At 41.6% G+C, this 27,734-nt stretch overlaps 1 protein-coding gene across 1 annotated transcript in view; it reads left to right on the top strand.

Moving 5' to 3' along the window:
• The first annotated feature begins 666 nt into the window (after positions 1–666).
• Positions 667–27,734, top strand: part of FGF14 (fibroblast growth factor 14) — a 602,879-nt gene continuing 575,811 nt past the window's right edge. The window contains exon 1 of the mRNA XM_044250053.1: positions 667–1,688. Coding sequence (XP_044105988.1) covers positions 1,481–1,688 — 208 coding nt within the window. The 5' untranslated portion in view covers positions 667–1,480. The remainder of the gene's footprint in view (positions 1,689–27,734) is intronic.

Here is a 27,734-nt window from a genome sequence, read left to right as displayed (position 1 = left end):
AAGCAACGAATTAGGGTGTAATCTAAGCAGAGTGTTTTCTGTTCAAAAAAATTATTTGAGGATAATGGATTGTCTGTCTAAAAAAAGGTGTTAACTTTTTTCATATGACCCTCTCCACCAAAATATAGTTGGCCACCTAGATTTTAGTGGTTACCTTTTTAAAAGGCTGTTTCTGTAAGTACATATTTGTCCTATGCCTAGTCTACATTTTTCAAACAGCCCTTTAAGTAGAATTCAGATAAGAAAAACTAAAGGAACTTGAGTTTTCCTTCATGTTTTGGAGGATTTCTATGCTGTTTTTTGCTAATGTAAGTAAGGTGGAACTCATCTGGGCTGGGCGGGGTGGTCCTAAAGTACTGCTCCACTTCAATCCCCTTCCCTCTCACATCTTTTCCAAGGCTTACTAATTATAATTGTTCATTTTCCTTTTCAAAATCCACTTTTCACTCTTGTTAGGTGGCTCCAGGAGCAAGCAGCCGGCCGACTCCTTCTGGGCAGAGGAGGGAGAGGGTCCAGGGCTGGGGCTGGGGCTGGAGCCGGGTGCGGGCGGTGGGGGACTTCCAGGGGGGGGAAGTAGCGGAGAGACTGCAGTGACACTGCCCTCCCCGGGCGGGTTGAAGCATCTCACTGGTGACGGGTCTGAAAGCACGTGGCTACGTCATGGAAAGCCAGTCTTTTCAATGCAAACTTCAACTCCTCCTCCTCCTCCCTCTAATGCCTGTAACTCACATCCGAGGCTGGGCGAGGAATCCGGAGGGGCGATTTTCCTCATGCTCGCCGCTGGTGGAAACTGGGCGAGTGACGGGAAGGAGGAAGGGGATCTGTGGCGCTCTCTACCTACTACCAGCCTGGCAAGGGGAGGGGGCACCTGGATTTGCATCTTTTCTTCGTGGTGATTGAGAACTGCAGGTTCAATCCGATCCCACTGAGCACTGGCGATTGATTATAAAAAAAAAAAAAAAATCGACACTGGGAGAAGGGAGGCTCTGTCTTCGGCGGTTAGACTCGATTTCGGAGGTGGTATTGGTGTGTGTGTGTGTGCTGGTGGTTTTTTTTTTTTTTTTCCTTTTTTTTTTTTTCTTTCTTTCTTTCTTTTTCCTTTTTTTTTTTTTCCTTCTCTCCTAGGGGCTACACAATGGCAGTCTTCTCTCAGTGAGATGAATCCTGCTTTGCCTTCTGCAGACCCACCCATCCTCAGAGCGATCAAGTAAAAGGCTATGGTTTTCTCTTTGGGGATCTTTTGTGCATTACTGTTCTCTCTGATTAGTTCTGGTCTCTGTTGGGATTTCTTTGCTTTTTTGTTTGGCTTCATGCTGAAAAAGGATTTTTTCCCCAACCCTTTGGTAATAATCCAGTGGTGATCGCGGGGGATAAATCATTCACCCTGGCCGAAAAAAAACAATCACTGAGAAGTCTCAAAGAAATATACCACGTGAGGGGAAAAAACTGGGAGAAGATCCGGAATATTATCGTTTTTCCTATGGTAAAACCGGTGCCCCTCTTCAGGAGAACTGATTTCAAATTATTATTATGCAACCACAAGGATCTCTTCTTTCTCAGGGTGTCTAAGCTGCTGGATTGCTTTTCGCCCAAATCAATGTGGTTTCTTTGGAACATTTTCAGCAAAGGAACGCATATGCTGCAGTGTCTTTGTGGCAAGAGTCTTAAGAAAAACAAGAACCCAACTGGTAAGCAAAACATGCATCATGTTATGTTTTTCCTCATAATAACCTGTCTGTTGCTCATTGAGCTATATCTGCAGTTCTGCTATGCAGGAAGGCAGGGGAAACAGAAAAGGAACCAGGACAGTGTTGCATATAGAGGTGTTGATGGATAAACAGGTAACAGCTGGATCGGTGTCTCTGAGCCGGAAAACCATTATCAGCATCTCTTGGCTGTGACACAATCCATCACTAGGAGGGAGGAGGAAACTTTTTTTTTTTTTTTTAAATGTATTTGGTTACCTATGTTTGGTGGAATATTGAAGGGCTGTGGCTTAAGGTTTTGCCCGAGGCAGTTGAAGGTTCGGTAGTTGCCAGGAAAAAGAACCGCGAGCTCTCCTTACTTCTGCAGCAGGTTCAGGGACGTAGCTAGGTGCCGAGGACCTGCTCTAGACTTTCTGATTAGCTTGCACAATATTCGTCACCCCATCACCTTTACCAAAGTAAAAGAGGCCCTCTCCCTCGCGGCCCCGCTCCTCCGTCAGCCCCCGCCTCCCTCCCCCGTCTAGCTCTCCGGGCACGAGTATTAACTCATTCCCCCGTCTGCCTCCGACACCGCCTGCCAGTGGGAATACTTGAGCTGGGCTTATGCCTGGGGGAACCCCAGACGGAGAAGACAAGCCCAGCCCCTCCAGTATATGCAATTTAACTCCCACCCCCCTCCGAAAAAGCAGTGTCAAAACCCCGCGCCCGAGTCCCGCGGGTGGGACGAGCCGGGTCGTGGGTCCCAGCTTCAGGCTCCGGTCACCATGCGCCCCTATTCCAAAGGCTCCAACCGGGAAACTTGCAGTGCATTACATAAGAAATGCAAATGCAGGTGATTCGGGGAGTCGAGTCCCGGGGGTTCACTTCCCGGTATCCCAATCTGAGGCGTTTGGGGGTGGCGGCGAAGCTGTGGGCGAGCAACTGGGGGGAGGGCAGGCCGGAGGGCTGCGTGGTGGCGGCGGCGCGCCGACGAGGAGGCTGGGCGCAGCCAGTCTGGGAGCCGCGCGCGCGGGCAGCGGGGGTGTGTGGCGTCCCGGGGTTCGGTTCAGGCTGGGGAGGGCTCGGGGGCCGGTGTTTGTGTCTGGGGCTGCGTCGGGGGCGGGGGCGGGGCCCCGGGCGTCCCGCAGTGGCCGCCCGGCGCTGGAGGCTCCTGACGCCGGCACTGCGGTGTAGTAGATCATGGCTCCCCGCGGCCGCCTTGACACCCGGAGCTCCGCCGGGGGCCGCGCTGGCACCCCGAGTCCCAGCGGCCGGGCAGCAAGTGGCTGCTGTCTCCCTGCCTCCGAGCATTCCAAACGCAGCGTAGCTGGGGCGGCTCGCTCCGAGGGGGGGGATGCCGTCTGCGGGCGCCCGGAGCGAGAGGGGGAGGAGGAGGAGGGAGGAAGACCGAGGAGGAGGAGGAGGGGGAGGAAGGACAAGAAGAGGAGGAGGAGGAGTGGGTGGGCGGAGATGGAGGCGGTGGGTGTGGAGGCTGAGCACCCCGGAGGCCCCCACTGCTGCAGGAGGAGGGGAACTGCGAGTTGTTGGAGCGTCCAAAGGGCAGATGCTCGCTTGCGGGCGGGGGACGCCTGGGCAGTTGCCCCACCTGGGACGTTTGGGGAGCAGCGGAGGCTCGGGGAGCGTCTCTGGCTGCCCGCGGGCGCCGTGCTGCAGTGGGCCCCCGTGCCCTGCCCTGGAATTCTCATTCCTGTGCTGTAGCTCTGCCCCTTTCTCGCCGTCCGCCTCCGTTCCCTCCTCGGCCTCCTCCGCCGCCTCCTTCCCTTCTCACCCTCCTCCTCCATTGCCCGTCCTTTTACCCTTCTCGCCCTCAACTTCTCAGCATTTAGCAACTCGGAGCCGCTAGCACCCATCCTGAGCATCGCCCAAGGAGAAAGTGATGTTGTCACCTCACCGCTCGCATTCCTAATCCAACTGCGAGGTGGACCCCAACCCCGCACGGAGCCCAGCACTTGCTGACGTTCCGGTGGTAGCTAGAGCCGCGCCACCACTGTCTCGCGAGTTCGTGTGAAGACCCTTTTTGCAAGACTTAGCAAAGTGGGACAAGCCAAAGGCTGCTCTTGGGAGGGAGGATTTGTGCTTTCAGGCAGTAAAAATAGTGGGTTTTGAAGGATTCTCGTGTCCTGTAGATTTAACTCCCTTCTGAGAAAGGAATACTGTAAAAGCATCCTTTTTTCTTTTCTTTTCTTTTCTTTTTAAGACTTGGCCATTTGTTTAGGAACCTTGAAGTCAGTCCCTCTGTAGTACTGGAGAATGGGAAAGAATTCTGCACAGAAGGCTAAGTTTCCTTACTGGCCTTTATCTCCCTTTCTTTCTTTCTTTCTTTCTATCTTTCTATTTGTAAGCAGTTTTACTGGAAAGACTAATTTCCCCCCTGTACACGGGCAAGATATTTTTATTACACCTCCCCCGCTCCACCTACTTTGATATCTCTGGAATAAAGTAGATCCCCCCCAAGGCATTTTGGAAGGTGTCAAATGACCAATTATTTTTAGGGTAATTTATTTTGCAGCTTATGAATGCTAAAGTACTTGGGTGTGAATTGATGGGTTAATTCAAAGTATGTCTGACAACATCCCCAACTATTCTAATGGGATGGTGGAGTCTTAGATTGCCAGAAGTTAGAATTTTAACCTGGAAATGGGAGAGTTTTGTGAATTATTTTAAAAATGTGACATTAATGTGTCATATCTCATCTTCTAAAAGTTTTGCTGTTTGAACTCAAATCAAATCCATGCTTAGCCATTCCCTTTCGGGATTGTAGTTGGTACATTCCATTCTCCTTCTGCTATTAACATGAAGCCTAAAATTGTTTGCAGGTTTTTGATCCCAAGATAGCAGTATAACTAAGAAGTTAATTGGGTAATTAAAATAAAACAAAGACTAAAATCTTCTTAACCGTTAAAACCAGAAAGAACAGATTGACTACTACCTATTATGTTATCTTAAATCTAAAATGAGGACAATTAACTGGTTTCAAACTAAGAAGCTTGGCAGAATACCTCCAAGTGCCAGTAGCAGGATCATGAATTTAGTGTGAAGACTTCTTAGATGACTAATTCTTTTCAATCTTTGCGAGTTATAGAATAAATTGCTGATTACTCCCAATTTTTAAGTTGTCAACAACTATGGGTAGTTTGATCAAGGCTCCTGAGAGGACTTTGAGAGCACTGCTATATAGTTATGTTCGTGTGAAAATAAGTAGATAATAGAGTCATGAATTAAGGACAGAGTTATTTATCTACCCGAAAGTTATTAGCACTCAATAAATGGTATTGCTTTAAGAATTTTGTATAGTTATAGTTATGTGAAATTTAACTGGAAAAGAACATGAAGAATAACTCACACAGTATATACTTTTTAAAGTAAATTGCAATAGCTGAGAAATCCTGCATATAAATCTACCATCTTCATAGAAATGTCCAGTATTTCACAATACAACTCTTAACAGAGAATACATGCATGCTTAAATGTCCTACTTTCCCCTTTTTTCCTGGTAGAGCACGAGCTGTATGTTTATAATAAAAGTTACCTGCCTTAGCTTTCACTTATGAATTATGCAAGGTGATGGTATTATAGGCAAATCGTTAAGTAGGAATGCTAAGTCCAAGGCTCTTATTTAGCCTGGAGGAGGGCTTGGTATGTTTCTTTAAACCAGCAGTGATAGTTTGGACTCACCGATGTGTATCATAGGCCAGTTTGGTAGTAATATAGGTCACTAGACTTTGAGTGACAGCTGCTAAGAAATGTGGTTGGAAAAAAAATTCCAAGATAAAGGGAAACACTAAGGTCATGTCATGGATATCTCCTCAGACACATCATCTACAACAAGCAGAGGAAGCCACAGAGCCTCGAATATATGGAACCATTGAACCACACTCACGAGACCCCCAAATTGTCTTGGCTGAGAGGGTTTTGAAAGCACAAAATTTAAGATAAGTTATAATCAAAGATAATTTTATTGAGCAGTAAGAGTGGCAGGGAGGGTGCAAAGCAGAAGTCCTAAACTTAGTTCAACAGAGCACATTTAAAAAAATCCCACCAACTCATGGCCCAGACGGTCTCCTTTTATCAACTCAGTCTTTCTTTCTGTCATAGAACTTGGAGATGAAACAAGCAAGGCTTGGTAGAACTCAATGTCACTTTCTATTTCCTACTTTGTTCGGTGTCTTTCAGTTCTGCTTTTGCCTTTCTCTGAAGCTGTTTTAGGTGCCCCAAACATCTGGTACGCCTCTGTTCCTCATTTAAATATATGTTATTCTTTTAAAACCCCTTGCTTTACATGTAGGGCTGTCATGACATTTTAGAAGTGGGAAAATAGGGAGAGATGGAAGAAAAAAGGAAGTAAGCATTTTTTACTCCTTCCCTTTCTTGGCCTGCCAACTCATGCTGGGTTCCTGTAGAGCTGGGTGAGCCACACAAGGGCCATAACTTCTGCATTTCTAAACACTGAGCTTGTATCCAATGGAGACACCAGATTCCGACTACATGGCTGGAACACCTAACCGGGTGAGGTTCTCCTCCTCCTGACATGTTGCCTTTGGAATGGGATTCCATGTAACCAGAGCTGGCCTTGGACTCCATCCAGGAGGCTTTAGTTACTGAAGTAGAAAATGAATGGCACTTCATGAACCAAAAGAGGGCATTTTACATAGGTTTCCCAGTATTGACTTGTTGGGAGAGTGGATTTTTCTTTCTTGAAATTATATCCAAGTTAACAAGTGTGAAATCCAATGCATGATAATTTCAACTTGGTTTTAACAATGAGGATGACTTTGACTGTACCCATATCCAGCCCATTCTCATATTAGACAGCATCTAAAACTGAGAATATTTGTTCAAATAATGCATTGCTTTCAGAAGGCGCTAAATGTAATTCTATACTATATTTAACATTTCCCACATGAAACCATTTCTTTAAAAATGTTCAAACCCAGTTTTCCATGTTTTAGCAACACAAACATTGGGGACTTTTGTGGTGTTTTTATACATATGGCAACAAGGACAACAATCAAAGTTTTCACTCCTTGGTACATTTTGGCATCATAACTCACTCAATTGAGTCATAAGCCTCCTATAAATACCATGTAGATGTCTCAAAATGGAAGCATTTATTCAAAATAGTTTCTTATGCCTTAAGGCGAGATGGTTGGAATTTAACAGTACATATGAAGCTCCTCTATTAAGATTTCCTCCCCTCTATTAAGTTTTAAACCAGACAGTGCATTGTAGTGTCTATATTCTTTTTTTGTTTTTAAGACTTTTATTTATTTCTTTGACAGAGAACACATAAGCAGGGGGAGCAGCAGGCAGAGAGAGAGAGAGAAAAGCAGCTTCCCTGCTGAGTAGGGAGCCCAATGGGGGACTGGATCCCAGGGCCCTGGGATCATGACCTGAGCAGAAGGCAGATGCTTAACAGACTGAGCCCCCCAGGCATCCCATAATGTCTATATTCTTAATAAAACCTTTGAGCTTCACCTTAGGATCACCTCCAGGAGGGACTGTAGGTCAGGGAAATACTACTGACACTTTTACCTTCGCAGTGCCGTAGTCTCTGCTTTTTAAGGATTCAGTTTGTTTGTCACAGACCAGGTTGAGTTGTCAGAGCTGAACCTGAGCACTGAAGAACAGGGAATTTTCCGAGGGAGACGTCTCGGTTCCTCCATATGCCTCTAGAGATGCACTGTTTTTGCTCTCCTGCTTTTTAAGGGCTGAGCATTGTCGCGGATGTTTTCACTGTGTATTTCTCTAGTTGCTACAAGCTAACTTTCAGCTTGTTCAGAGTGTAAAAGGTAGGGTGACAAAAGGGAAGTTGAAAGAAGGAATTCTTAAGGTCTTGCAAGGCAAAAGGGAGGCACGATGCAGACATGTTTTACAGGGAAACTGAAGCTTTTGTTTATCTAAGCTAGTAAAGCTATCTAACAAAGTCACCCAGCAATTGTTGGGCACTATTGTCTTTATCATTGTTCCCTGACAAAAACTCAAGTTATGATACATAGCAAGTTTTCAGGCCACTTTTATTAAGTGAATTAATAGGGAAAGTAGGATTCTTTGTGAAAGTTAACTGTGAGAATGTAACTGCAAGTATAAATTACAGTTGCTTAAGCTCACTTAATGCTTACAGCTTTCCAACAATGCCAACCAAGAATTTGGTTTCTTTATGATAAAACAGAGAGGGAAAGTTGTTGGTGGACTCCTAGTTCTTCTTCCAGCCATGATGAAGCAAGCCTGTTTGCTGACGTTCCCTAGGCCCACATTTTATAATAGCCTCTTTCGAAATCTCAAAACTTGAGGTCTCACTCAAAAATACAAACTGAAAGGCCAACCGCAGGCTCCCCTTCTAGCACTCTCGTCTTGAATAGCGAACGCATCGTAGGTTCCCTCTGCATGAGCCCCCTTCCTTGTCTTTTCTCATCTTAAATTTGCTTCTCCTGTAAAGGAAGACATTGCACCACAGTCGAGTGAATTGTCCCTCTTTTCTTTACTGAGCTTCCTTATCTGAAGATGGTAACTGGGACTCTCCTTTGGGGCTTCTTTCTGCTCTCGAAGGGGCAGCAGCCACACAGCCTCTAGTTCAGCGGCTTTGAAAGGAGTACCCCCCTCCCTTAGCATTTTATTCTTTTCAGCTGGAAAGCCGTCATCTCCCAACTCGGTAGCTCCTTGGACATCCCACCACCGCATCTATTTCGCTTCTCCCTTCTGGAGCCGCTGTCAAAGGTGGAGGGCGCTGGGGCGCCGGGGCCTCGGGCCGGGGGCGCGGAGAGCGCGCCGGGGACAAGGGCTGGCACCAGGCACGAATGCAGGCGCGGCCCCTGCGTTCCAGAGCCGCGAGCCCCAGTCGTCTGCGAACCGCGAGCCGGCCACTCTGCGGCTCGGAGCAGCTTCCAGGAGTCGAGCCCCTCGGCGTGTCCCGGCGAAGTCGCTTCGGAGTGTGCCGGATCGAGGCACCGTCCTCCTCCGCGGGTGACGCGCGGACCGCGCCTCTGGGACCCGCCACCACGCGCTCCTCGCCTCGGAGCGCCGTGTGCTCCGCATCGCAATGCGGCGGAAGCGGCCCGTCCGAGCCGCCGTAGCGCGGGAAGCTTCCGTTGTCACAGAGATGACCTCTGACCCCGGGCCGTCTCTGGGGACCGGCGGTCGGCGTATCCGTTGCTATGGAAACCGGGACGGCCCGTTGCCCGTGCCGGGTCGACCTGGCGGGCTGGCAGGGCCCGGGTGCTGAGCGGGCGCGTTCGTGGGCCACTCGGCCGCCGTCCACGCAGGGGCGCCCGCGAGCACGGGCTGGAGGGGACCGGGGCCAGGTCGGTCCTGGCCCACAGGTGGGCGCCCCCACCCGCCGCCCCTCAACGCGCCGCTGGGCGCAGAGGCGCCGGGACTGGGCTGGAAGAAAGAGCTGACCTGCGGGGCATCGCGCCCCAGCACAGGACTCGCAGAAGGTGAGCCCCGTGGGGCTCTCCGCTTCCCCACTAGCTACCGGAAGAGCCGGGGCTGCTCCTGAAGTTCTCTGGGCCTCAGTTTCCTCGGCCGCAGTATTAGAACAATCTCAGGTCAGCCTCAGCCCTCGTGTTCTAGCTTCTGTAACCCTCCGCCCGGCCCGGGCTTTAAGGGAGCTCTTCCCTCTGGCCGGTGTCTGTCCTGCACCAGGCTGCGTGTACTTAAGTGGTATTCTAGAATCCGAGACTATGAGAGACCTGGGGCCACTGCAGGGAGCCTGCCTGACCTGCCCCTCTTGGAGGCGTGGAGGAGAGGAAGACTGGTCCGAGAGCTGGCTTTGAATTGTAGACACACACCATCTTTGAACCTGGGAAGAAGAAACGCATTGTGTTTTACTGGTGACACTACCAAGAGCTCTTCGGGCGTTTTGCAGAGTTTGTGTGGTTGGTGCAGAAACAGACGGCATTCTGTCCTAACCATTATACTCTCCGGATGCCTTTTCCTACAGCCTCCATACATGTTGGCGGGAGGAGCCTCTCTATGCCGGCTTCTGTCCCCTTTAGGTTACTGGGGAGAATTGCAGGCGTTTTGAATCTTAAAACGTTACTGTAAATTTAGAAATTGGAAAAAAAAAAACTATTTTGAGGATACAGTAATACAAAACTCACTAGTTTATAAAAGAACAGCTGGATCCAGATTGGTGGAATAAATTAGGGTAACCTGTTCAGATGGCTTTTCACTTTTTAAAGATTTTTCATTGGCCTAGTTTCCAAGTAACTTCCCCCACATTTCTTTCTTTTCTTCCTTCTGATGAGAATTACCTCCTTGAAGTTTGCTTTTTCGAAGAAGAGAGGTCCTTCAGTTCCTAGAGAAGCTGGGTAGAACATTTACATCTCAAAGGCACAAGGAAAGAATGCAAGCTTCTCCCATGAGGAGGATTTGTTTCCTAAATCCAAGATTTTACAATACCTACAAGCTTTTAACGAGTAGCAGGGGAACTTTGGTGATTGATAAAAATGATGTATGGGTTTTAAATTGCTTCCAGGGCTGCATTTCTGTTCTTGTGAAGACTTTGCAATTTATAATTTATAAGACAAGGACCGTTCTTAATTCCACAAAGAATTGGATTGCATTTTTTGGTTGAGTTTTGCAATTTAAAGTTGGGTTTGCAATTTAAAGTGGGGCTGCAACTTTAAAGGGCTGACCACCCATCCAACTTCTATTTGCTTCTTTAGGTCAGGGGGAAAATCTTTACCTAGGATGGAAACCAAAAGATTCCTGTGTTCTAGGTTTAGAGCTATGTGCTTTTGAAATAGTTTTCTTTCCATCTGGGTATATAGTTTCATTTAGCTTAAGGGAGAAGGACTAAAAAATAAGTTTTCACGAGGTTCTAATTGTCAGTCTCCAATATCAGCAAACTTTTAACCATAGAGCTACTTGAAGAAGTCCTTTTGAATATCTTGTCAGGTTTTAGCCAGGACAAACAGTAATATTCCTGGTGGTATTGAACAATCTTTTAGATGCAAGAGGCATCCCCAAAGAAGGTGCAAAAGATACTGCTCTCCCAAGATCTAGAGCCACTCCCAAAGATAGCCAGAATTAAGACTTACACAATCCCTTTGAGAGCTGGCAACAGTCTCTAGGACACTAGCCACCCATGGAGTGCAACCTCCACTTCTGTCTGGCTATATTTCGAGAGTCCCCAACCTGTTGGCTCCCAAGACAAGAGGACATAAAATGAGACAAATAAGACAATAGCTGCCCTTGGGAGATAAAGCATCAATATCCAATGCTTCTTGAAAAGGAAGGGATAACATGAAATTTTACCTTCCTCTCTTGACCAGGCATTACAGACAGAGATCCAGAAGAGCTGATTCTGGTAAGAATTTTCACCCTTTACTGGCTTTTGTCAGTTTTTCCCGATCCCTTCTCCAGGACTCCAGAGTGAGTGGATTTTGAAGTAGAGAGTGAAGCTGAGGAATCTACCAGAATTTGACAAAGCTTTTAAATTAATTTTATTTTAGTTTCCCCTTGGCTGTTTAAGGGAATACTGGTAGTGGTTTACTGGAGAATCCCTTGGTGTCCTGTCAACCCTGAAAGGGGCCCATGTAGGGGCACTGTTTTGGTGGCAGATACAGGGATCTCTGGATATAGGCCATTATAGTCTGGACATCAGCAGACTTTTGTTTATGGTCATGTAGTCTATTAGAGTGGAAAGTCAGTGCAGTTAGAGGATTAGTGAGTACTGAGGTCAAGGAAGATTAAAGAAGGGAATAGTAGAGGTCATTTCATTCTCGTAGTCTTTTGTTTCCGGTACTTCTTGTGTCCTTAATTTTTCATTAGCCTTTTGCAGCAAGTCTTTCCATAAAGGTTGTTTGGACTTTTGAAGTCTTTCAAAGGCTTCTGCATGCCAGTTAAAATAGGTAACCCATTCTGTTTGATTTGGGAATACTTAATTTCAGGCTCACTTTTTAAATGAATGATTTTGTCTAATTGGAATGTTCCCCATAAAGGCCATTTTAAATCTAGGTTGTCTTGCTTAGATTTGGCCATTTTTGTAGATACCTACATCTTTGGGGACTATAGTCCTTAGTCATAAATGTTTGTGCTGAAATATGTCACACTTAATTCTTTGGAACTTGAGGATCCCATTTCTTCAGTGAAGCGTTGGGTCTCTCAGAGCCAAATTTATACGTAAGAGGAATGTGCCTTGGGTTGGGGATTTTGTGGTGTTTTACAGTGTGCCTTGTTACATAGAAGTTTTCTTGGGGTTGGCAGGTGGCTTAGTGTCGATCTAACTCATTTTCTGATCAACTTACCCTAGCACAGATGTCTTCCATTTAGGTGCCAAACACTTTAAGAGCTTTTAGGTGTTTGACCCATGCCCACCAGTTCTGTGACTTAGGCTTATGAGATCCCCATTAGCAATACAATAGATCTATTATTCCTTTCATAAGAAAATGTCTTTATAGCAGTGGATTTCCTAATGGCTTTTGATAATTTAACTTGTACTTAGATTTTGATGTGCCGTTGGTTGGAGAAGTCTGAATTTCTTGTCTTAGTTAATTTCCCCAAGTTTCCTAGCAGTTTGTGCTATGGACTTACTTTGAAGCTTTGTGAATCCTGTCCCCCGACTGGCTGCCATCTTGCTTTCTTTAGATTGAGGGATAACCGTTATTTTTCCTTTAAATAACCCATCATAATTCAAGCAGACTTATTGTTGGCTGCCCTCACAGTTCCTGAGACTGTAAGAACACCCCCAGAGGAGCTTACCTTGTACGTGAGTTTGGCCACAAATCTCACTGTGAAAAACCTGGAGTCCCGCACACCCCAGTTTTCCATCTGGAAGGGCTAAGATAAACAAACTTGAGGAGCTCAGAATGCAAAATAAGTAGAGCTTGATCAGAGAGAAGCTTCCCAGAGCAGCCAGAGAGGTAGCAAGTAAAATGGCTCTTTGGGTACCTTCCACCTGCTTCTAGAAGCTGTCCCTGGAATCTTTAGCAGCTGTCTTCAGGTCCCATCTCATTGCCCAAACTGGCAATTTGCAAAACTAAAACAATTTACTAATCAGTTTGATGTCCTTTCTTCAAGGGAAAACAGTCCTTGATTAGGGCAGTACAGGGCTGGCAAGTAGTTGGAACATGCTTCTCAAGGAATTTTGGGCAAGTGTGAGTTTTAAAAAGCATTAGAAGAGGCAACACAAAAACAAGCATGATTGGCTGGGAGGTTAGGGATTTCCTCATAAAGACTGCAAATCCCATTTTCTAACGTAAGGTAAGCTAGCTAAAGCCTAGTTGGAGGGCTGTGATTTGTATATGTTAGATTTCCTTGACTGGGCAAGGTCACTGAGCCTGTCTCCATTCTGTGGGTCCCGATATCCAAATTAACTGTGTCAGTAGTCAAGAACAGATTGTGTGCTTTGTGGCATGGTCAGATTTACTTTTGAGACAAGTGCTATGGTGGAGAGAGGGGTGGAAATAGCTTTGAGTAGAGCAAGACTGAAGGTAGAAAGTCCACAAAGGCAGCAACTGAAGTAGAAGTGGTAGGTCCAGACAGGAGCTGGAGAAGAAGTGCAGTCCTTCTATCTCAGTGGCCAATTTGAATTTGGGAGGAAGAAGAGGGGAGAGTCTAGAATGTTTTGACCACAGGTTTTTGATTTGGACAACTCTCGTGGATCCTGACCCGCTGGCCATTGGCCAATAACACGTCTCCATCTCCATGGGGTAAAAGCTCCACTACCATGGGGTAAAAACTTGGCTCTCTTCAGACTGTTCATATCGAAGAGCTGTGGTAGCGATAAATAGCAAGTAGAAAACTGACGAATTTCTCTTTTTAGATCAAAACTTAAGTAGGCAGTTCTAGGAGAGTTGCTCTAGGATAAAGAGTTCATTTTCTTCACTTCACACCTGGAAGTCCTCAGGGACAGAAAAAATGCTTTACAAGGAAGAAAAGTCAAAAGTTTTTTTTTTTTATGATTATATATATATAGGTCTTTGTCAAAAGTACATGTTTTTGTACACAATACTTTGTTCAGTTGAGGAGTCCAGGAGTGCAATTAAAAGCCAAGTTTTCCAATTAACTATTCAAGTCTGGCAAGAAAAGGAAGTGTGAACTTTACTGAATTTACATATGTAAGTGTGCGCACCTGCTTTTTAGATAGAACTGAATGTAGTTGTAATTAAAATGCTTCCCCCTCCCCCGCCCGTAACATTTTGTTGTCTGCACAATTACAGAGAATCGCTGAAGTGCGTGGTAACCTCTTCTGTAATGCTGCCTCTTAGATAAAGCGTCGTCTGGGAGGGATTGCAATCTCTTTTCTCTCCACTTCCTGTGTGGAGCGCAGGGTGCACTACTGTTGTACTTAAAAAGGAAGAAATGTGAAAAAAAAGACTTAGAGATTAAAACAGTTTGTGGTCGTTGTTTTTTATAGCCAACTATTTCAAAGGCTGAAACTCATCTTTCGTTGTGTTACTGTTGTACCCCAGGTATTTGTAATTCTTCGTCAAAGAAAGGATCCGTTCGCCTGGAGGCCCAAGTCCGTACTCTAACTAACTACTCAGTCATCACCACCCTGCTTCCACGTTATCCTGGTGGGGCAGATTGGAAACTCTAACCCAATAGGCCCCGTCCTCCTCTATTATCTAGTGACTTGACTTGTTTCCTAGGAATTTGTGTTTTTTGTTGACTTCATTACATTCCTTTTTCCATTGAAAATTTCCTCTCATGTGCCAACTCAGTGACATAAAATTTCTCATATGTCATACATATAATAGTGGATGTGAAATCCTGGAAATACTTTCAATGGAGAGGATAGTAAGTGTTAGAACTAGTTTAATGATGCAGTAAAAAAAAAAAAGAATTTTAAAAGGATAGAAATTTTGCATCATTATCGCTTATTGTTTATTTTCTCTTTTCTAATTGTATTTCCTTTTGCCATCTTGGGAATAATCTTAAAGAGCAAAATTCTGAGGTGATTCTCTGGCAGACACACCTTTTTATGGGGCATTAACCAGTGGTTTGTATGCTGAAGACAGAGTGGGGCTTGATCTTCAGTGCGATGGAGTTTGATCTCTGTTCTTTGCTTTGTCCTTTACCAAAGTGCTTTTCCATCACTGAGAATTCACCCCTTTGTCCCAGTCTCCCTTATTTGTGCTATCATACTCCAGATTTTGTCCTTTCACATATTTCCTTGAGGCTTATCTTTCAAAAATTTTGTCCTTGATTTACTCTTTAGGCAAGGTCAGGATTAACATTCAATTGGACCTTCAACTTTCACATTATTACATTAGGGAAAAAAGGGCAAAAAAGGCTAACAATACAGTTGTCAGAAAGTAAATGAGACGTGTTTATCTGGACTTGAGATATTCACCAAAAGTGGCATTTGTTTGACTTAATTTTTTCTTTCTGTGCTTTCAGTAACATTTAAAAAACTCTGATATGGTGGAGCCTGGGTGGCTTAGTGGGTTAAAGCCTCTGCCTTCAGCTCAGGTCATGGTTCCAGGGTCCTGGGATCGAGCCCCACATTGGGCTCTCTGCTCAGCAGGGATCCTGGTTCCTTCTCTCTCTCTCTCTCTCTCTGCCTGCCTCTCTGTCTACGTGAGATCTCTGTGTGTCAAATAAATAAATAAAATCTTTAAAAAAAAAACTATGATATGGATCTATTGCCTTATGAGATTTGACTTTTGGGTGGTATTATTATAATAAATATTCAACCTCATATTCCCACTAAAAAGTGTTCTTTAAAGTTACTATATATATATATATATATATATATATATATATTTTTTTTTTTTTTTTTTTTAAGAGAGAGAATGAGAGCAAGCACAAGCAGGTAGAAGAGCAGAGGGAGAGGGAGAAGCAGACTCCCTACTGAGCAGAGAGCCCAATGTGGGGGCTCTCTAAAGTTACTAGATTTAGGCATCCCTAAAGTTACTAGATTTTTAAAAGCATATTGCTCTCCTACTTTAACAGAAATATCCTGAATTACTTTGAATTTTATGTTATCACTATCCCTAAATAAATAATAATTACAATTGATCTTTAGAGAATGCTTTCTATTTTCAAAGCAATTCACCTATAATACCTCCTTAGTTCTCATAACCACAGGTAGGAACTTTTTTTTATCAGTTCACCCTTGAACAATATGGGTTTGAACTGTGTGGGTCCACTTGTATGTGGACTTTTTTCAATAAATCTACTGGAAAAATTTTTTGAGATTTCTGACAATTGAAAAAAAACTTGCAGAAAAACTATGTAGCCTAGAAAGACTGAAAAATTAAGAAAAAGTGAGATATTATTATAAGAATATAATATATAATACATATAGCATACAAAATATGTGTTTGTCAACTGTTTAGGTTATCGGTAAGACATCCAGTCAATAGTTAAGTTTTGGGGGAGTCAAAAGTTTTACATGGATTTTTGACTGCACAAGGGGTCAGCACCCCTAAGCTGGGTATTGTTCAAGGGTCGACTGTACTTGTATTTAAAAGGATAAAACCTGGGCGTGAAGAGGTTAAGGAGGTTGCCTGACAAAATCTAGCTAACAGCTGACAATCCAAGCACAAACCTGAGCGCTATTACTTCAGAGAGCAATACTCTTACGCACTCTGTTGCTGCTGCTGCCTCTTCAAAGATGATGTTCAAAGAATGTGTGTGAAGCTGGCCAGTATGTCTTCGTGTGTCTGTGAATCATTATATCCTGAAACTAAAAGAGACTACAATATATTCAGTATTTAGACATTTAGAACTTGTAATTATTTTCTTGAGCATAATTGATCTACATTAAAGTCCACAGTTCTTACCGTGGTGTGTGCCGTCTTTTGACTATTGTATCCTTACCAGCACCCCAGTCAAAACATAGAACATTCCATCACCCCCAAAATCTCCTTCTCTTTTATCTTCCATTTCCATCCGGGAGTCTTCTAAGAAGCAGCCACCATTCTGATGTTTCTCGCTTAACCTTAGCATGCGGTGGAACCTCATGTCATTAAATCATGGTGTCCTCACGCTTTTGAGTTTGCTTCTTTCACTCAGCATGTTGTTTTCAAGATTCAGCCATATCACTGAATGCTAGATACGCAGAATGTGATGTGGTAGCTTTTGTTTATCTTTTTTGTAAACTAGAAACTCCTAATTGAACAGACTTACTTTTGGTTAACAGGCAGAAGTTGTCCACAACTACAAAGTGTTTGCAAGTTGACCCAATTTTCAGACTACCACGTTAGCCTGCCCCAGTTACATAGATGCTGGCTGAAGACAGGAGACTCCTGGGTCAGAGATAAAGGATTTTATTACTCGGGGCACAGCAGGCAGCATGAGCTTCATGTTCTCATCGATTCCCCTTGTCCCCAAATCCCCCCAGGGATAATGCTGAGTGACCCAGGCAGACCTTGCACTTGGGGTTTGTGTCATGGCTGAGGAACTCCGGGGTTAGGCAATTTTCTGTCTTTTAAGGAGTGTCCAGCAAAGCTGCCCAACCTTTGCTCTGCAGGGAGGCATCATCTTTATTTTCTGGTCAGGAAACAAATCTGTCTTCTAACCTGGAAGGAGACATTATCCCTGGATTCCACGGTAGCAATATCCTTGCAAAGAGTCTGAGATAAAAGCTGTTTCAAGACATGCAGAAATCCCATGGATGTGTTGTCCTTTTAATCTGTTTCTGAAAAGCAACACTTTCTTCCCTTTCTGTCTTTCTTGGGACTGCTGTTTTTGTTGTTCCAAAGATGCAGTTAGTCTACAGAAAATATCTGTTATTTCTAAATTCGAAAATGACCCTGCGGTTTTGAGATGGTAGATGATATATAATCCTATACAATAATCTTATCGGTATTTATTAACTGATATGTTCTATGTTAGTTATAGGAGAGATTTAAAATATCGTGTGAGGATTTGGTCTTTGGCCCACAAGTACTTAGCTCAGTGTATGGAGAATACCAGAAATGAGAGAGTCCTGTTCAGTTGAAGGCTAGCTGGAGTGCTGTAGGACATCCATGTGGAATGTCAGGGAAGGAAAGGGCAATCTTTTAGAGAAATGTGACCTGAGCTGACTCTCGAATGCATGTTTCAGTTGGCAGGAAAGAGAAGTATATTCTTGGCAGGGGGAGAACTGTGAGTGGAAAGTCAAAGACTGAAGGAAAGGTACATGTCTGGGGATTTGTGGGAACACTAATGAAATCCTATTTTAAAGGATTAGAGGAATCATAATTTGGAGTCCAAAAACCTGGCAGAGGAGTTAGGCTGGATGTGGTAAAAATCAGTGAAGTGGAGAGCGTTTCCACAGCAGGGAGTGACATGCTTGGGAATTGCTCTGGTACAGTTGGAAAGTATTACTGGTGGAGCTGGTTGTGGGAGGGTAGCACAAGGCGGAGGCTTTCATAGTAAGAAGCAGGCAAGTGAAATATCCTTTCTTAGTTGGAGATGGGAAACAGGAGCTCCGATCAAGGGGTGGTTCTGAGTATGGCTGAATATGGGCTGGCGAAATCTCTCTCAGTGCTTGGGAAGAGATAAACCAAAAACACACCAAGACACTCTGCAACAGGAAGGCCACTGCTTCCTCTGAACTTTGTAATGCTGAAATAAAAGGTGTAAATGGGAGAAAGCGATGTCATCGGGGAGGCTCAAGGTGACTCCTCGAAATCAATGATTTGCTGAGAATGTGAGACAGGAAGTGTAGCGAATATGCTGTGGAAAGTTACATGTCACTGGTACACAGATGAACATAGATCATGTGTTATCTTATATAATTTGAGGCCAGATCCCAGTTTAAATTCTCTAGTTCTGGTAGCTTTACTGGCTTCTTAAATATGGTGAGAATGACATTCAGTACTTTCAAGGTATAGTACCGAGCAACTTTGGAGTACTTATGTACTCATAAGGCAGTTTATTTCTCTGCGAGATGATCTTTTCCAGTGAAACACCACACTGGGAAGGACTAAAATGTCATGGGCTATTTGGATACAAGGTTATTTGGATATTTCAACAACTTGGATCACATTTTTTTCCTGCAAGAGTCCTGGTACAGTGTGCTGTTCTGGCTCTAGTGGTGGACATGTTCTAGTAACCCTCAATGACCATTAGTGGATCAAGATTAGTGGGGAGATGAATTAAGGAACAGTTTGTTAGAAGCACAACTTTTGGAAAAAAGTTTTGTTTTTCTACTTTCTGTTAAAGAATTTGAATTGTGTTTTAGGGGTCAATATCTATTTCTTGCATGTTTTTACCAAACTCATATTTTAAGGAAGATAACTTTTATTAAAATAAGCCTATTAAATTACTAACGGCAATTTAGCTTTTATAAAAATGTACCTGGTAATGTCTTAAAAGCAGCAGATTCAATTTCTTTGATTTAGAACTAGGATCCTTATTCAAGGTCAGAGTTTGTAAGAGTGATACTTACAGGGTTGCAAGCATAGTTCATGCAAGAGGGGGAATGGGTTTATTTTAGGTGATAGCAGTAGTAGATGCACTGTGGTAGGAGCAAACTGGAAGCATTAACCTGAATTCTGTCATTTCTGTGGGTTAGTGCATAACTGAATTAATTACACTCTTTCCAAATTAGGATAAAGGTAATAGTTGTACAATGCAAAAGGTCAGAATATTGCAGCAGAGTTAAGTAAAAGGCCTAAGTGGTGTTGTATTAGCATAGCTTTGAATAAAAAATTAAAATGTACATCCTTTGCATATAAAGATGTTGCTTCAGAATTCACATTGTGTTACATGGGTTGGCATAGGTATATGCACACTTTCTTGTCTGGTCTTCCTGGTACCCAATAACATGGATTTCTGAGAGCCTTGAGAAAGGACGTTAGAGTCATTGAACTCGTTCTGAATCATAACCTTCTTCCCTTCTTTGTGTGATCCAAAGCGGAAGAGGCATTATCTCTGAATCTTGGTAACCTTTTTTGCCTAACGGTGTCTTTCCTTTCACTGTAACAGATTAAATGTAAGGCAGACCCTCAACCCTTTCTTTCTTGTGTTCTTTTAAATTTATACTTGGTAGCAATGCTTTTTAATATTATTGTAGATTTCATTAGGATATCTTCTAATCTCCTCTTCAGAATTACAAGAAAATTAGGGAAAATGGTAGAAGTTGGTATTGCTAATATATACCATACAATTGCCATACGGGTACAGGAAATTTTAAAAATTGTGTAAAAGTGACTTTCAGGTCATAAACATTGTATTTATTTCCTAATTGCTATATCCCATTATGGGAAAATATCTATATTTTGAGATGCTGAATAGTGATATACTGTTTTAACTAAATTGTGGTTTGAATTTTTTTAATTTGCAGGGCAAATTCTAAGTGTGTTGAATGTATTTATGGAATGCATGCTAGGCATTTTAGCTTATTGTAAATCTGGGATGTTTATGTACTTTCTTCATCTGCAGGCCAGTACAATCTTTCACCCAAGAGAGCCATTGGAGAAGGGCTCATATTAATAGTAAATCGAAGGCAGAAAAAAATAGCTAAGAAGTAGGATCAATTAAAAAACACTAGATTACATATTTTGTGTTTTTAAACTTATGATTTTGAAATTAAAAAACAGAATATTTCATAACTTTGCCAGTTCATTTCATGGCTTTCAAGTAGCTTTTTGTTGAGACGATTTTTAATTAAAATAAGATACTGAAATCTGCAGCATAGGTGTAATGACTGAAACGGACATTTTTAAGCTTGTTTACTTGTAAATCATGTTAACTCATCTGACGTCTTGGTATTGGGTAGTTAAGGATCTCTACACTATAACCAGCTCTTTAAACTTCTTTCAGAGAAGTAGGCCATGTAGGTAGCATAGAAGTCAGAGTTCCTGCCTCCAAATATATGGTATATTTAATCAACACTATAGGTTTTTTAAAATAGGTTTCAGTGTTGTTTTCTATCATGATCCCTGCATATGGGCCGGTATTAGATGAAAGCAGAAAATAAGACATGAAAGAAAAGAATATATGGTCAATAGGACTTCAGGCTATTTGAAAATTCATTGGGAGGAAATGAAAACCACTCTAACTGACTCTGTGGCTGTTGGACTCATGTGGTCAGTGTGAAGTTTTCCGACGTCCAGTGTCCTTGATTCCACTGTCTGTGGTGAGACATTCAGCCATCCTTGCATGTCCGTGGTTTTGCTCTCCGAGCTTTCAGTTACCGGCCTGCAAACATGGACCAGAAGCAGATGATTCTTCTGAGCAATGGTCAGAAGTTCAAGAGTAGCCTAACACTGTGTTCCAATACCATCATCGTTCCCCTCACTTTATCTCCTCACATAGGCATTTTATCGTTTCACATCATCACAAGATGGAGGGTGAATATAGCACAAGTAGATAGTGTGTGTGTGTGTGTGTGTATGTGTGTGAGAGAGAGAGAGAGACACCACATACACACAAACTTTTATTACAGTACGTTCTAATTGTCCTACTATTATTGTTAATCTCTCACTGTACCTAATTTATAAATTAAACTTGATCATGCATATGTATATATAGGGAAAACATCTATCTAGGGTTTCAGGCATCCACTGGAGGTCTTGGGATATATCCCCCACAGATAAGGTGGGGGGCTACTGTATTTGCCAATAGTTTTTTTACTTTATCTTCTCCTAAGGACTGCTATGACTCTTCCATAGCACCTTATTAACCTTCCATCTAAAGCAATAAACTGGGAAAATCTCAATTATTTTAGATGTTCTCATGCATTATTTTTTGTTTATTTTGTTTTGTTTTGTTTTTGTTTTTCCTTTGGCTACTTCATTTGATATGGAAGGAGGAGATAATAGCCTTCATTCTAGGGCTCCCTTTAAGTTAATTCCCTGTGGTCACTTTGGGACTGACCCTTAACTGGATTAGAAATTATGGTTTAATAAAAATAAACTATGTGACTTGCGGTATATATCTGTAGAGTCATTTCTTTTGATTAATATTGTAGGGTATAGGCCTATCTGTGGCTCTGATGCTATGGGGCCAACAAGAGGGCATGGAGGGCTTTCTGGGAAGAATGAAAGTTTGAGTCATGATAGATAACATCCTCATGTTTAATACACTTCTATGAATAATTGTCTCTGCTCATTAGTTGTCATTTACTCCTTTCTCTACTTAAGAAATAATATTAGAATTAATATAATAAGGACATTGATAGAACAATAGCCTTGAATATATTCTAATTATACAAAAAAGTCAATCATTGACAAATTTTAGTACTCTATTGTTAGTGACAAACTACTTGAGCAGACATCATGGTACGTGAGTGATTATGACACCATGATTAAGAAATGATATTTTATTTTTTTAAGAACTGATATTTTAGATTTTAATGTTTGAAGATTGGTTTCCTTTTAAAAAAAACTATTTTAATTTTTTGAAGACATTTTTAAAGTGTGAATTCCCATTTCAGTTGCTTGATTCAATACCCAACACTTATTGAATTCCTTCTACATGAAGAATGGTATGCTTGGCCTAGTGGATGATTCATGAAGACAGGATCTTCGTTCTTCTAGGGAGAGTAGGGGGATAAGAAGGTTGGCTAAAGATGGAAGGCTGCGGTGTTGGGTCGGTCCTGGAGCTAGAGAAGCAACATTGCTAGAGGTGGAGGGATGACCTGGTTCATCCTCCTCCCTCTTTTCTTTCCTGTTTCCTTGTTCCCTTTGCCACTGCCAGTTATGTCATGAGAGTTTACATGTTGGACTGAATGAGGAATAGATTTGGGCTGGAGTATTCCAGACAGAATGCAGAGCCCATGCCTGTCCTTAGATAGCATTTCACAATAGGTTGGGTGCATTTTTTTTTTTTTTTATTTGTATATTTGACAGACAGAGATCACAAGTAGGCAGAGAGGCAGAGAGAGGAGGAAGCAGGCTCCCTACCGAACAGAGAGCCCAATGTGGGGCTCAATCCCAGGACCCGGGATCATGGCCTGAGCCGAAGGCAGAGGCTTTAGGCCACTGAGCCACCCAGGCGCCCCAGGTTGGGTGCATTTTTAAGTTGAAAAATGCAATGTCAATAGTAACAGCTGTAGAATAGGTTATGACTAGAAATTGGTTTTTGCCCCACAAGGCCCACTGGAAATGCCTTTTTGGGTGTTTGTACATTTTTTTGTTGTTCTTTTAAATATGTTTACATGGCTATTAATAAGCATACTTGTCTAGTGAATTATAAGAAAACTAAAGAATATTTTTTGTAGTAAGAGTAATCTAAAATAATTGGTGGTACAACTATAATATCATTGTAAATGCATTTCTTAGATCCAGATTATGAATTTTAAATATCACTTTTATGAGAGCTTTATTGAGATATATAGTTCATATACTTTAAAATTTACCCTTTTAAAGTGTATATTTTAGTATTTTTTAGGTATATTTAGATCTTGTGCAACTGCAACTATTACCGCTGTCTAGATGTTAGAACATTTTCATTAACTTAAAAAGAAACTCCTTACCTATAGCAGTCATTCCCTATCTCTCTCTCCCCTCATACCCTGGCAAGGATGAACATACTTTTAGTTTCTGTGGGTTTTCTTTTTCTGGATATTTCATATAAGTGGCATCATAAAATATGTGAGTGCATTCAATTAGCATAATGTTTTCAAGGTTCATCTTTGTTGTAGAACATTATCAGTACCTCATTCTGTTTTATTTTCCAATAGTATTCCATTGTATAGATATATCACATTTTGTTTATTCATTCTTCAGGTGAGGCACATTTGTGTTATTTCCATTTTTTATTACTAAATATAATGCTGCTATGAACATTTGTGTATAAATTTTTACCCATGTATAAGTTCTAGTGTTCTTGGGTATATACCAACCAGTGGAATTGCTGGTCAGATGATAATTCTGTGTTAATATTTTGAGAGACAACCAAATTGTTTTTAAAAGCAGCTGCACAATTTTATATTTCTTCCAGCAACACGTGAGGTTTTCAATTTCTCCACGTTCTTGCCAATACTTGTTATTGTCTGCTGTTTTGATTATAGTCATCCTAGTGAGTGTGAAGTAATATATCATTATGGTTTTGATTTGCATTTCTCTAATGACTAATGACATTGAGCTTCTTTTCATGTGCTTATTGGCTCTTTGTGTATCTTCTTTGGAGAAATGTTTATTCAAATTCTTTGCTCATTTTTAACTGGATTATTTGTCTTTTTATTTTTGATTTGTGAGAGTTCTTTATATATTCTGGATACAAGTTTCTTATCAAGTATGTGATTTACAAATATTTTCTTCTATTCCGTGAATTGTTTTTTCACTTTCTTGATGGTGCCCTTTGATGCACAAAATTTTAAATTTTGATGAAGTCCAATTTATCTATTTTTTTTTGTCATTTGTGCATTTGCTGTCATATCTAAGAAACCATTTCCTGACTGAAGATTTAGTCCTAAATCTTCTCCTGAGAGTTTTAGCCCTTACATTTGAGTCTTTGGTCCTTTTTGAGTTAATTCTTATATATGGTATAAGGTAAGGGTCCAGCTTCATTTTTTCACCTGTGGACATGCAACTGTCCAAGGAATATTTGTTGAAAATATCATGAGAGTTATAAATCTCATTTTAAGTTAATATATAACCAAAAGACCTTTTACCATTCTTCATTTACTTTACCAAAGAACAATCGAAAAATGTCTTGGTATTTCAAAGAAACAACTTTGTTGTATAATACATGAAACTCTAAGATACTATGAAAAAATTTTAATAACAATATATGCATACTTTTACTGTAGTTTAGCTTATAAACACTTAAAAAATAATAGTCTGTGAAACTTACACTTTTAAGAAATTAATATCCCTGTGAAAATAGAACACAGACTATAGATATATGGAGTATATAGAGTGAAGCGTTTTTATATATTTATCTTTGATTGAAATACTGCTTTGACTCTCCTTATCAATTTTCAAAGCATGGGCATTTCATGGATATACTGACAATATGATACTATATTTATATTTAATTTTTCTTGTTAGCTTTGATGTTAATGTAATAAAGGTGAGAATTCACTGTGAGATAATAAATTATACTTCTTTCATTTAAATTTATTCTGGTTCACTACCTACTATCTCATTCAAAACCCAAACATTCCTTGATATGAATGTCATCTAAAGTTGTAACGTTACAACCCCTGCTGCTACAGCTTACTGTGCTTTGTTTAAAAAAATTCTCCTTTTGAAGTGGCGGGGGGGGGTGGTGGGAGGTTGGGGTACCAGGTGGTGGGTATTATAGAAGGCATGGCTTGCATGGAGCACTGGGTGTGGTGAAAAAATAATGAATACTGTTTTTCTGAAAATAAATAAATTGGAAAAAAAAATTCTCCGTACTTTCTAGTAGAGTCAAGCCCTGTCATATAAAGATGGAGCCTCTCCCATAGCAGGTAGACATTCTCAGGTCCAATCACCTGAGGAAAAGTTCAGACATGAACTTAAACCTTGGAAGTGAGAGTAAACTACATAGGGAAAGAAACGTCATACTTTCCCAAATGCTTCTCTTAGGTTTGGTTATTAGGTTATTAGATGTAATTAGACATTTGGGGCAGGTTGGAAGCTTAGCATGGAGACATTCATGAATTGAAGTCTAAACTGAAAGCAGGTAAACGGTATGCTAGATTAGCTGGTTCCATGGCTTTCTATGTTGATTTTCTTTGTGTTATATTCAAATATTTAATTATCTTATATTTAAGTATTGTAGCCTTGCCTTGGCTGTGCACTGGGGGATTAGGAGAAGGGCTATTTACCTTTGCTTGAACCAAAGGATTACATTCAGAGCAGCACCAGTATTCTCTCTCTTGAAGCCATCATTAGTGAGACGCCCAGAGGGGAGATGAGTCTCAGGAGGGACCTTGGAGGCTATACAAGGTCTGGCTGGCTTTCCAGCGAGAGCTTTGGAAAGTCTTGGTGTTATTTTCTGAGGAAGATAATAGTTTTTCCCCCTCCAAAGGTAGTTTTTTTGTTTGATGATGTAAAAAAAGTGTTTTATTTTCAAGTGCATTGTCAGAGAAGAGTGAAATAATGTGACATGACTTTTGTTTCACCTTTTTTACTAATGTCCTTTTGTCCCCAAACTTTAGAACAGGATAAGATTGTTAACATCAGTGTGTTCTCAGCATGCTGATGTTCTTTGGTCTAATCTATATGCACATTTAACATCCAGAAACATATATATAATAAATGCTTTGTGAGTGTGTATGTATGTGTATTTGTGATTGTGTGTGTGCGTATATTCACATTGCCTGGAGGTACGGGTGATATACAGATGAACACAACGGAGAGATCGCTTTGCTATTTCTGCTTCTTCAGTGTCAGACACACTGCTTGATACGTAGCAGGTTCGCTGAATGAATGCAGGTTAGAATAAGTTTGGTTTTCTTGAAAGCAATGGTCATATTTTTCTTAGTGCCTTTAACTTAGATATCTCTAACCTAAACTTGGGAGTAGAGTTCTAAGTACAAATAACAGCTTTTGTAGTGGTTTTTGATGGTGTTATTATAATGTTAAAAAAATGAAATATTTTAAAATCTGGATTTTTATTTGCCTAGGCATTTTTCTTTAGTAGGAAGCCTAGAAAATTTTCAGTCTTTTATGTCTTCCTCCATATTACAGAAGGATCTTTTTTTTTTTAAATTCAACTTTTTTTTCCGTGTTCCAAGACTCATTGTTTATGCATCACACCCAGTGCTCCATGTAATATGTGCCCTCCTTAATACCCACCACCAGGCTCATCCAAACCCCAACCTCCCTCCCCTCCAAAACCCTCAGTTTGTTTCTCAGAGTCCACGGTCTCTCATGGTTTGTCTCCCCTTCCGTTTTCCCCCACCTCACTTCTCTCCATCTCCCAATGTCCTCCGTGTTATTTCTTATGCTCCACAAGTAAGTGAAACCATATGACTCTCTCTGCTTGACTTACTTCACTCAGCATAATCTCTTCCAGTCCCGTCCATGTTGATACAAAAGTTGGGCATTCATCCTTTCTGATGGAGGCAGAATACTCCATTGTATATATGGACCATATCTTTATCCATTCATCTGTTGAAGGGAATCTTGGCTCTTTCCACAGATGGCCATCGCTGCTATGAACATTGGGGTACAGATGGCTCTTCTTTTCACTACATCTCTGATATAAGTCCAAGCCAGATGATTCTCTCTTCTTTGAGTTTGTGCTAGCCAAGATGTCCCTAGACCTACTGGTGTGGAGGGCTACTTTTGATGACTGTCGAAAGGCTACTCAGCGCCTCTATGTTGTTATTGGCTTCCTTTGACAGTTACTGTTAGATAGTTGTGTATTTAAAAAAAAATTTTTTTTTCCCCTGATAAAGAAAGTATAAGTGTGTGAATTTTGGAATTAGATAAAGATTGGGATCCTAGCTGTGATTTCTTGGGAGCTGGGAGTTGTTTTCTTAGGCTTGTTTTGTTTTTGATAGTAGAGGGAGAACACCTCCTTTATATTCTGGTAATGGCTAAAAGAGAATAAATAAGTAACGTACCCAACGCAATCCCCAGCATATAGACATTTGCTTGTTAGTTCCTTGCTCCTCACTTACTTGTTAGAAACAATGTTAGTTTCTTTCCTACATTTTCCTGTGGGTGACCCTGCTAAAATAATGATAATTTTTAAATTAATGTAATACTATCAAGCTTTTATCTGTAGCTAATGCTGTATGGTTCATAATGCTATATGGAAGTAAAGGTTGAAGGAAGACAGATTTAAGGCCTCAGACAAGCTATGCTCTCACTGGGCCTCCTTTGTACTCCTGGGGTCTACCCAGCTCTTTGCTCGCAAGCCTTCGGGACTGAAAAGAACCTGGAACATTTTGTGTTTTGCCCAGACTGAGACTGACTACAGACAGACAGTTTTGAAGTCCTTATATTGTTCTTGAGCTAAATAATGTTGTCAGATATCTGTGCTAGAATTTTACAGTATGTAAAAGGTGGAGTTGAGTTTTAATCATCTATGCCAAAATAAATATTTTAAAATATTTTATAAACTTTTCTAGTCTGTATATTTACTTCACTTTTATTATTATCCTCCTTAATTGCTTATATCCAACAGTAATTACCTCAAAAACTTTGAGGTAAATTTTGTGGGTTGTTCTCATTCTCTGATGCTGTATACTGTAGTAAA

Source organism: Neovison vison, chromosome 5 (genome assembly GCF_020171115.1).
Source record: "Neovison vison isolate M4711 chromosome 5, ASM_NN_V1, whole genome shotgun sequence".
Classification (NCBI taxonomy): domain Eukaryota; kingdom Metazoa; phylum Chordata; class Mammalia; order Carnivora; family Mustelidae; genus Neogale; species Neogale vison.
Note: the sequence above shows the minus strand (reverse complement) of the source record. Positions and strands in the feature narration are given on the sequence as shown.